Here is a 12,500-nt window from a genome sequence, read left to right as displayed (position 1 = left end):
CCCAGTTCACCTGTACTGCATGCCTTTGGACTTGTGGGGGTAACCGGAGCACCCGGAGGAAACCTACGTGAACACGGTGAGAACATGCAAACTCTACACAGAAATGCCAACTGACCCAGCCGAGGCTCAAACCAGCACTACTGCGCCACCGTGTCACCATTATTTTATTTATTTATTTATTTATTTATTTATTTATTTATTTATTTATTTATTTATTTATTTATTGTGGAGTTGTAAAACAGACAAGATCATTATAGCACATTTTATTACAAAATTATTTGCGACCTTCTTACTGTGAGACCATCGTGCTACCCACTGCACCACCGTGTTACGTATATTTTATTTTATTTTATTATTTATTTGATTTTTTATTATTTCATTTATTATTTAATTAATTGATTTATTTTTGAATTTTATTTTATTATATTTATTTTTTATTCATTGTGGAGTTCTAAAACAGACAAGATCATTATAGCATGTTTTATTAATTCAAGTTTTTCTAATCAAAAAACAACTATTCAATTATACTCATTGTGTTATTTGGCATTTCTTTGTGAAAATAACTAACGATAATAAAAAACTTTTTTGGGTGAACTACAGCTTATAGCTTTATCTATAAATACCTTGGTTATAATCACACATTCTGGCTATACAAATAGTATCACAATAGTGATAATAAAAGTCTTATTACTATAAGTATAATTAAAGTATAAGTTTCACAAATTTTTTTTTTTAATTCATTAATTATTTTTTTAAAAATTAACATTCACCAACCACTTTCATTTTATAGGAAAACATTTGCAACATTGGAATGTATTTATTTATATTTTATTTATTTAATTCAATTTTTTATTTTATTTTATTTTATTTTATTTTATTTTATTTTATTTTATTTTATTTTATTTTATTTTATTTTATTTTATGTGATTCAATTCGATTCGATTCGATTCGATTTGATTTTTATTTTATTTTATTTTATTTTATTTTATTTTATTTTATTTTATTTTATTTTATTTTATTTTATTATTAATGTATTTCCATTTATTTTAATTTATTGTATTTTATTAATTAATTAATTAAATTATTTATTTTATTTTATTAGATCTATTTTTCTTAGTTATTTTATTAATAATTACATTTATTTATTTTATTTTTTACTTATTTTAATTAATTAATTAATTAATTAATTTTATATTGTTTAATAAATTTAATTTGAATTATTTTTTTTATTTGATTTTTTATATATTTTTATTAGTAATTTATTTAAATTATCTTTTTTTTTCTTTTTTTTTTTTGAGTTGTAAACAGACCACAAGATTATTATACCATATTTTAATAAAAGTATTTCACTTTTTCTAATCAAAAAAACATTTATTGGGACTTGTGGAGCTGCGCATTGATGGATTTGCTCTTCAGTGTTTGGACTTTCAGCAGTGGAAACATTTTTAATTTACTAGAACTTCTATGTTAAGCTGCTTTGACACAATCTACATTGTAAAAGCGCTATAGAAATAAAGATTAATTGAACTGAATTGAATAATACGTATATTCAATGTGTTACTAGGCATTTCTTTGTGAAAAAAAATCAAAAAGAAGAGAACAAAGAACCATTTTTGGGTGAACTACAGCTTTAAGCTTCTTCTATAAATACAACCTTGGTTTCATGTTGCAAATAATTCACAGACGAACTAGAAAAAGCCACATCTGAAGTTGCTACTGAACTCCATTCAACGCTTAAGACTCTTTTCTGCTTGAAATGGATGAAACAAAAGCGCCATTAGAGAGAGAGATTAAAAGAGACGTACCCCTGGTAGAGTCTTCTGTTCATGCAATGCATTCTGGGCTTTGATGGCTGATTCACGAGCGCAGTAGGTGAGAAACGCACAGCCTGTAAAAAAAAAAGAGAGAGACGAGAATCAAAAACTGAACTCACACACCTACACAAAACACACTTGCGTTCAGGCACCAGAGCTGAATGTTACGCTCCTGACATGCTGCTATTTATCACACACACGCATATACTCTGCACAAGCAAACCACAGATGTAGACGGAAAATGTAAAAGTTCTGAAGCAAGGAAATAAATGTGGCTTGCATATGTAAATCTTACTGTCGGGATGTTTTCCATGACTACTAAAAATCTCAAATTATTATGCAAGTTACTTCACTGAATTTGTTTTTGATAATAAAACAATAATAAAACTCTGCCCCTACTGAATATTCATATTTATTTGCTAAGCCACGCCCCTTGTTCTTTAGTTTACTGTGATTTAAGATAAGAGGAGGAGTACAAAAATAAAACCCTGTCGCCTATTCAATATTCATTTTTCATTAGGAAATGCATGTGAAATATGCTTAGCCACGCCCCTTGAATCGTTTGTTTACTCTGAGCTAAATATAAAAGTGCAAAAATAAAACCCCGCCCCTACTCAATATTCACTTTCAGTAGGAAATACATGACAAAGATGCTTAGCCACACCTCTTCAACAATTACTTTCTTGTGAGTTAAAAATAAAAGATAGCAAAAATAAAACTCCACCTCCTACTCAGTATTCATTTATATATACTTAACCACATCCCCTACTCAAGATCCACCCACTACTCAATATTCATATTTATATGGTTAGCCATGCCACTTCAACCGTTAGTTTACTGTGATTTTAAAATAAGAGCTCAAAAACAAAACCCTGCCTTCACTCAATATTCAAATAGAAAGAAAGACATGGTAAATCTGCTTAATCACGCCCCTTCAACCATTAGTTTACTGTGAGTTAAAGATAAGAGGAGTTCTAAAATAAAACTCCACCTCCTACTCAAAGACCATTTTTATAAGCTTAGCCACGCCCACTCAACTAATTCTTTATTGTGAGTTAAAGATGAGAAGTGAAAAAAATAGAACCCGCCCCCAACTCAATATTCATTTTAGTTTAAAATAAAAGCAGGTGCACAAAATTAAAACCACGCCCCCTGCTCATTATTTATTTATAGTAGAAATGCATGCAAAATAAGCTTAGCCACGCCCCCTCAACTGTTTTTTACTCTGAGCTAAATATAAAAGTGCAAAAATAAAACCCCGCCCCTACTCAATATTCACTTTCAGTAGGAAATACATGACAAAAATGCTTAGCCACACCTCTCCAACAATCACTTTCTTATGAGTTAAAAATAAAAGATAGCAAAAATAAAACTCCACCTCCTACTTAGTATTCATTTTTATATACTTAACCACATCCCCTACTCAAGATCCGCCCACTACTCAATATTCATATTTATATGGTTAGCCATGCCACTTCAACCGTTAGTTTACTGTGATTTTAAAATAAGAGCTCAAAAACAAAACCCTGCCTTCACTCAATATTCAAATAGAAAGAAAGACATGGTAAATCTGCTTAATCACGCCCCTTCAACCATTAGTTTACTGTGAGTTAAAGATAAGAGGAGTTCTAAAATAAAACTCCACCTCCTACTCAAAGACCATTTTTATAAGCTTAGCCACGCCCACTCAACTAATTCTTTATTGTGAGTTAAAGATGAGAAGTGAAAAAAATAGAACCCGCCCCCAACTCAATATTCATTTTAGTTTAAAATAAAAGCAGGTGCACAAAATTAAAACCACGCCCCCTGCTCATTATTTATTTATAGTAGAAATGCATGCAAAATAAGCTTAGCCACGCCCCCTCAACTGTTTTTTACTCTGAGCTAAATATAAAAGTGCAAAAATAAAACCCCGCCCCTACTCAATATTCACTTTCAGTAGGAAATACATGACAAAAATGCTTAGCCACACCTCTCCAACAATCACTTTCTTATGAGTTAAAAATAAAAGATAGCAAAAATAAAACTCCACCTCCTACTTAGTATTCATTTTTATATACTTAACCACATCCCCTACTCAAGATCCGCCCACTACTCAATATTCATATTTATATGGTTAGCCATGCCACTTCAACCGTTAGTTTACTGTGATTTTAAAATAAGAGCTCAAAAACAAAACCCCGCCTTCACTCAATATTCAAATAGAAAGAAAGACATGGTAAATCTGCTTAATCACGCCCCTTCAACCATTAGTTTACTGTGAGTTAAAGATAAGAGGAGTTCTAAAATAAAACTCCACCTCCTACTCAAAGACCATTTTTATAAGCTTAGCCACGCCCACTCAACTAATACTTTATTGTGAGTTAAAGATGAGAAGTGAAAAAATAGAACCCGCCCCCTACTCAATATTCATTTTAGTTTAAAATAAAAGCAGGTGCACAAAATTAAAACCACGCCCCCTGCTCATTATTTATTTATAGTAGAAATGCATGCAAAATAAGCTTAGCCACGCCCCCTCACCTGTTTTTTACTCTGAGCTAAATATAAAAGTGCAAAAATAAAACCCCGCCCCTACTCAATATTCACTTTCAGTAGGAAATACATGACAAAAATGCTTAGCCACACCTCTTCAACAATCACTTTCTTGTGAGTTAAAAATAAAGGATAGCAAAAATAAAACTCCACCTCCTACTCAGTATTCATTTATATATACTTAACCACGGCCCCTACTCAAGATCCGCCTCCTACACAATATTAATTTTTATATGGTTAGCCACGCCCCTACAACCATTAGTTTACTGTAAATTAAAAATAAGAGCTCAAAAAACCCCGCCCCCACTCAATTTTCATTTACAGACTGAAATAAATGTTAAATCTGCTTCACCACGTCCCTTAAACCATTAGCTTACTGTGAGTTAAAGATAAGAGGAGTTCTAAAATAAAACTCCACCTCCTACTCGATCATTTTTATATGCTTAGCCACGCCCCCTCAACCATTAGTTTATTGTAAGTTAAAGATAAGTACAAAAATAGAACCCTCCCCCTACTCAATATTCATTTTAAAGATATAAGCAGGAGCACAAAATAAAACCACGCACCCTACTAAATATTTATTTTAAGTAGGAAATAAATGCTCAAAAACAAAACCCCGCCCTTACTCAATATTCATATTCAGCAGGAAATACATTTTAAATCTGCTTAACCACGCCCCTTCAACCATTCGTTTACAGTGATTTTAAAATAAGAGCTCAAAAATAAAACCCCACCCCCACTTAATATTTTATATTCAGCAAGAAATAAATGTTAAATCTGCTTAACCACGCCCCTTCAACCATTCGTTTACAGTGATTTAAAAATAAGAGCTCAAAATTAAAACCCCACCCCCACTTAATATTTTATATTCAGCAGGAAATACATGTTACATCTGCTTAACCACGCCCCTTTAACCATTCATTTACAGTGATCTAAAAATAAGAGCCCAAAAATAAAACCACAACCCCATTCAATATTTATATTCAACAGGAAATAAATGTTAAATCTGCTTAACCACACCCCTTCAACCATTAGTTTACTGTGAGTTAAAGATAAGAGGAGTTCTAAAATAAAACTCCACCTCCTACTCAATAATCATTTTATATGGTTAGCCACGCCCCCTCAACCGTTAGTTTACTATGAGTTAAAGATGAGAGGGGCAAAACTAGAACCCACCCCCTACTCAATATTCAATTCAGTAGGAAATAAATGTGAAATATGCTTAGCCACACCCCCTCAACCATTAGTTTATGATGAGTTAAAAAAAAGAACTCAAAAATAACCCCCCCCCCCCCCCCCCACTCAATATTAATTTTACAAGGAAATAAATGTGAAATTTGCTTAACCACGAGTTAAAGATTAGAGGAGGAGAGCTAAAAATAAAACCATGTCACTACTCAATATTCATTTTTATATGTTTAGCCACACCCCTTTATCTATTAGTTTACTGTGAGTTAAAGATAAGAGGATTGCTAAAATAAAACTCCACCTCCACTTCCTACTCAATATTCATTTTTTATGCTTAGCCACGCCCTCTAAACCATTAGTTTACTTTGAGTTAAAAGTGAGAAGTGCAAAAATAGAACCCGCCCCTACTTAGTATTCACTTTAGTAGGAAATTAATGTGAAAAATGCATAGCCACGCCCCTTTAACCATTAATTTACCGTGAGTTAAGGATAAGAGGATTGCTAAAATAAAACTCCACCTCCTACTCAATATTCATTGTAATGCTTAGCCACGCACCCTCAACCATTAGTTTACTGTGATTTAAAAATAAGAGCTCAAAAATAAAACCCCGCCCCTACTCAATATTCATTTTCAGTAGGAAATGATTGTGAAATATGCTTAGCCACAACCAATGAACCATAAGTTTACTGTGATTTAAAGGTAAGAGGAGTGCTAAAATAAAACTCCACCTCCTACTCAATATTCATTGTAATGCTTAGCCACGTCCCTCAACAATAAGTTTACTGTGAGTTAAAGATGAGAAGTGCAAAAATAGAACCCGCCCCCAACTTAATATTCACTTTTAATAGGAAATTAACGTGAAATATGCATAGCCACGCACCTTCAACCATTAGTTTACTGTGATTTAAAAATAAGAGCTCAAAAATAATACCCCGCCCCTACTCAATATTCATTTTCAGTAGGAATCGATTGTGAAATATGCTTAGCCACAACCAATGAACCATAAGTTTACTGTGAGTTAAAGGTAAGATGATAAATGCAATGAATTATACAAACCAACAATGTGCCCCCGCTAGTAAACAAAGGTACACATCTGAAACATAGATTTGTGAGTGGGTTATGACCCTCGGCCAGTGTTTTTGGGCTGTGTTGACCCTGTAACCTCAACTCGACACTTCTGATCCCAATAGACTACAGCAATGATTTTCAATGGCCACAATCAAGCATCAGTCATTTTCTCTCATGGGTGAATGGAGTGTACACACAACAGACTTTCAGCATGTGGAATTAAAGCAGACTTCATAACACATATAAGGACATTATTTAGGGCTTCTGTTTATATTAGAATATTATGTCATCTATTTTATTGTTTTGATGTTATAATAATAATATTAATAATAATAATAGTAATAATAATAAAGAAAAGTAATAATAAATAATATTACTACTACTACTACTACTACTAATAATAATAATAATAATAATAATAATAATATTAAATAAAAGTAATAATAAATAATATTAATACTACTACTACTACTACTACTAATAATAATAATAATAATAATAAATAAATAAATAATTAAATAAAAGTAATAATAAATAATATTAATACTACTACTACTAATAATAATAATAATAATAATAAATAAAAGTAATAATAAATAATATTAATACTACTACTACTACTACTAATAATAATAATAATAATAATAATAATAATAATAATAATAATAATAATAATAATAATAAAAGTAATAATAAATAATATTACTACTACTACTACTACTACTACTACTAGTAATAATAATAATAATAATAATAATAATAATAATAATAATAATAATAATAATAGTAATAATTTCATTTAATTTAATTTAATTTCATTTCATTTTCTTGTCGGCTTAGTCCCTTTGATAATCCTGGGTGACAGCAGAATGAACCGCCAACTTATCCAGCCCATTTTTACGCAGCGGATGCCCTTCCAGCTGCAACCCATCTCTGGTAAACATCCACACACACACACACACACACACACACACACACACTACGGACAATTTAGCCCACCCAATTCACCTGTACCGCATGTCTTTGGACTGTGGGGGAAACCAGAGCACCCGGAGGAAACCCACACGAATGCAGGGAGAACATGCAAGCTCCACACAGAAACGCCAACTGAGACAAGGTTCGAACCAGCGACCTTCTTGCTGTGAGGTGACAGCACTACCTACTGCGCCACTGCTTCACCCATAATAATAATAATAATAATAATAATAATAATAAACATATGCTTTTATTATATGTATAAGTTAAAGTGCTTAAATTACTGAAATTAAATAAAAAATAAAGGATTAAAGGGGATAAAATAAAATAATTAAATTAAATTAAAAATACGAAATACCAATTCACAAAATAAAAAAAAATTCAATTAAATAATTAAATTAAATAAATTAAAAATATAAAATGGAAAATACAAAAAGTAATAAAATAATAACTAAGTAAAATAAAATACAAAATTATAAAATGTAAATAAACATAAATAAAAAATCCAAAACATAAAATACTAAATAGAAAATAATTAAATTAAATTAAAAACACAAAACATAAGTACTAAATACAAAATAATGAATAAAAATTACAATTGTAATATTTAATTAAAAATACAAAACAAAATACAAAATAATTAAATTAAATTAAATACAATTAAATTAATTAAAAATACAAAACATAAAATAGTAAATACAAAATAATTAAATTAAATTAAATAAATACAATAAACTGCAAGCTTTGGATTTTTTTTGTCAGTTTTATATTTTTCTAAATGCAAATTTTGTCACAGCTTTGGAGCACACTAGATTATAAATGTCCTTAAAACTAGCAGAGTGAAAGTAAAATTATTTATTTTATTTTAACTTTAAATGAATTTAAATTCTTTAAATAAGCATTTGACTGCTTTTAGAAAACATAACATTTTCTTGTTGCTTTTAGTTTGTCACTTCCGCTTAAATTGATCAGTAATTGTTTTTGACGTCACCTCATACTCCTACAGTTTCTCATCAAATCTTCCAACTCTCTACTATCTGACATCCCCCGCCCCTTCAAGATGCTTCTCATTTGCTTTTCATTTGATGCGTTTGAGCTCAACAACTCTCACTGGCATGGCTGGATTAAAAACTAAACGCTATTGGCTGTTTTTTAAAGGGAGAGAGGCTGTTCTATGCCCCGCCCTGTTTTTATGTTTCAGTTGCAATGCAAAATGCAACACATTTAATGTGACTTATTTTTTACTGAAATGTGATAATCCAGCTTGATCCCATGAGAAAACCTAACTTTTTTACATTTTGTCAATTTAAGGATAATTCATACAAATTCATACAGTTCAGTCGTACGGAAAAGTACGATTTTAAAAAGGAGGCGTGGCACCCAAAACCAACCCTTAAACACAACCGTCATTGGGGGATGAGCAAATTGTACTAAAATATACAAACGAGATTGTCAAATTCATATGTAATTCCCACTAAACCCAAAAGTTACGAATTACCGTGAGATTGTGTTGGATGTTCCATTGCAATTGCATTGGCAGTTTTTGTATTTTTTTTTTTTTTTGTTACTAATTCGTACTATGGCTGAGTGCAAGATCAAATTTAAATCATAAATTTGACTAATCGATCAACACCATTCACGAAGCATGTGACTTCATTTAAATGAAATTTAAATGTAAAAATGTTGATCATAATTTCAGTCTTCTAGTATTAAGGACATTTATAATCTAGTGTGCTTTGAAACAGTGACAAAATTCGCATTTAGAAAATATAAAACTGACGTAAAAATCCAAAGCTAGCAGTTTGACAAATTTTCGTACAACTGAATTCGTACAAGTTAGCCCCTAAACTGACAAAACATGAAATAGTTACATCTATTTGTGATTGTCGCAATCACCAGTGATCTACAACCAGAGATTGCTGGTAAATACACTCCCATTCACATAAACTACAAATCCGCCATGTTATGGACTACAACACCCAGTCATGCAACACACACAACCAGATTACACTCTCGCAGCTTCAGCATGACTGGATGTTGCAGTCTATAACATGGCGGATTTGTAGTTCATGTGAATGTGATGCTATGTTTACACCAGACGTGGAACGCGCGGATAAATTTGCGCGTAAATAGCCGCATGAACATTTGAGTTTACTCCCTCCATTCGCACGTCAAAATACGCTTCATTCACGCATCAAATTCACTTCAGAACAGACGCGGATTCGCAGGATGGGCAGGGCTTCTGTCTGCCCGGTGACTTTAGATTCGTTGCTAAACGGCTAACATGGATTTTATTGAGAAAATAACTGTGTTTATGTGCTTTATGAAGACTGAAAACAGCGTTGATTCATTTGGAGCAGTTTCTAAGTCCACTACATCCTTTCAGAGGTACATCCAGCTCATAAACTCTTCTAAAAACTTAACCTGGATGATGGAGGCTTTCAGCGGTGCTTTTTACTGAGCCAAGCCCAGTTTGATGAACTGTTGTCAGTGTGGGTATGAGGATTTTCCCCTGGGACAACAACAACATGCACTACGTCATAATCACTCCCCAACAAGCGCAAGCTCCTGACTGGTTAACGTGGCGAATGTCCTCTGAAGTTCAGATTTTCAGATTTTCCAACTTCGTGTCAAGCCATTCGCGCGTATCGCACAGCAGGGTGTCTATTTGCGATTTGCATTGACTTAACATGTAAATCACTCACGCTTGACGATTCTTCCGCGTCTGGTGTGAACGCAGCAGGAGTGTATTTACCAGCGATCTCCGGTTGTAGATCGCTGGTGATCATGACAGTGAAATCAGGCTGGAATTTCACATTTCAGTAAATAAAAAGTCATATTAAAGGTTTGAAATGTGCATTTTTTTTTTAAATGATGTTTGATGTAATCTGAACTTAGTCGTGGTAATTTCATTTTCTCCTGGAAAATAAATCTCGGGCCAGCGAACACAAAAGCACTGGAGGCCAAAGACTTTCTGGACACCCTTAAATATAGCCACAGAGGTTATTTCTGAATTAAACGACTCTATTGGCAATTATTCATATGTGCTTTAACTCGACTTGACTTCATTACGTCTGAACGACTTGAGCGGGAACAAAACAGAACAACGGCTTTAGGACTGGAACAAATTTAGATGAGTATTTGAAACACCTCGGCCAGATAATTTAGCCAGCGTCTAGAGTGTTAAATTATGCTTGAACTTGGAGTAAAACAGTAAATCTCATGCACTTTTACGAGACGTATGCTTTAAAGTATCGTTTATGAGCATGCAGGATAAATAACGTGCTTTTTTAAGTGTTTATCGTTAAATGAATCCTGACTGGTTAACGTGGCGAATGTCCTCTGAAGTTCAGATTTTCCAACTTGCGCGATTTGCTTGAAACGCACGTTAAGTGCGTCAAACGAACAAAACGCTCAATTCGTGTCAAGCCATTCGCGCGTATCGCACCGCAGGGTGTCTATTTGCGATTTGCATTGACTTAACATGTAAATCACTCACGCTTGACGATTCTTCCGCGTCTGGTGTGAACGCAGCAGGAGTGTATTTACCAGCGATCTCTGGTTGTAGATCGCTGGTGATCATGACAGTGAAATCAGGCTGGAATTTCACATTTCAGTAAAAAAAAAGTCATATTAAAGGTTTGAAATGAGCATTTTTTTTTATGATGTTTGATGTAATCTGAACTGACAAATAAAGAGAGGGCGGGGCATAGAGTAGTTCCCATTTTACAAAAACAGCCAATAGCATTTGGATTTTATCCAAGCTCTGCCAGTGAGAGTGGTTGAGCTCAAACGCATCAAATGAAAAGCAAATGAGAAGCGTCTTGAAAGGGGCGGGTCATGTCACACTAGAGAGCATCTGATTGGTCAGAAGGTGGGATGAGAAACTGAAGTATGAGGCGAGGTAAAAAAAATCATTGATAGATTTAAGCAGAAGCGACAAACTACAAGCTACGCAACCTGTCACTGCTTTGGAGCACACTACCTTATAGATATCCTAAAAACTGAAGCTTAAGATCTACATTTTTTATTTTAATTTTACTTTAAATGAAGTCAAATGCTTTGCGAATGGTGTTAAATCAGCAAAAAAAGCAAGCAAAGCGCAAAGATTGGGTCCATCTAGGCCTTTACAGTCCTCATAGAAAGAAACACAGCGCTTGGGCTTTATACACCAGAGGATTACATGCTGACTAATTTAAGATAGAGAAAGAAAATTGGATTCAGGCAGTGTTATTCTGTGCATGGCGTATCTGTGTTGTATCAAGCTCGGATCAATACATTCTGCTAGCAGAAAATGATAGTTATCTCCTTATCATTTTCCATTAAAATCCCCTTTTGATAACATTTCATCACGGGCTGGTGGGAAGCAGACAAGAGAGAAGGAAATGATAGTGAGACGAGGCAACGGGGAGATGGAGCGGGGAAAAAAGGAAAAGAGAAAGGTTTTTGTAGCCCCATAAAAACAACTTTATCTCCTCTGTTTGCCCCCAAACGCTCCAAAAACAGCCCGCGCTGGATTACGCTCTATAAATTATATTAAAATCTCTCCGTCGTGGTAATTTCATTTTCTCCTGGAAAATAAATCTCGGGCCAGCGAACACAAAAGCACTGGAGGCCAAAGACTTTCTGGACACCCTTAATATAGCCACAGAGGTTATTTCTGAATTAAACGACTCTATTGGCAATTATTCATATGTGCTTTAACTCGACTTGACTTCATTACGTCTGAACGACTTGAGCGGGAACAAAACAGAACAACGGCTTTAGGACTGGAACAAATTTAGATGAGTATTTGAAACACCCTCGGCCAGATAATTTAGCCAGCGTCTAGAGTGTTAAATTATGCTTGAACTTGGAGTAAAACAGTAAATCTCATGCACTTTTACGAGACGTATGATATCGTTTATGAGCATGCAGGATAA

General features: G+C 33.3%; 1 protein-coding gene across 1 annotated transcript in view; it reads right to left on the bottom strand.

Annotated features, from left to right (window-relative positions):
• Positions 1-1,245: 1,245 nt before the first annotated feature.
• The window catches only part of zgc:165603, a 32,080-nt gene continuing 20,825 nt past the window's right edge, over positions 1,246-12,500 (bottom strand). The window contains 1 exon segment of the mRNA NM_001098751.1: positions 1,246-1,888. Coding sequence (NP_001092221.1) covers positions 1,791-1,888 — 98 coding nt within the window. The 3' untranslated portion in view covers positions 1,246-1,790.

This window comes from Danio rerio, chromosome 2 (genome assembly GCF_049306965.1).
Source record: "Danio rerio strain Tuebingen ecotype United States chromosome 2, GRCz12tu, whole genome shotgun sequence".
Classification (NCBI taxonomy): Eukaryota; Metazoa; Chordata; class Actinopteri; order Cypriniformes; family Danionidae; genus Danio; species Danio rerio.
Note: the sequence above shows the minus strand (reverse complement) of the source record. Positions and strands in the feature narration are given on the sequence as shown.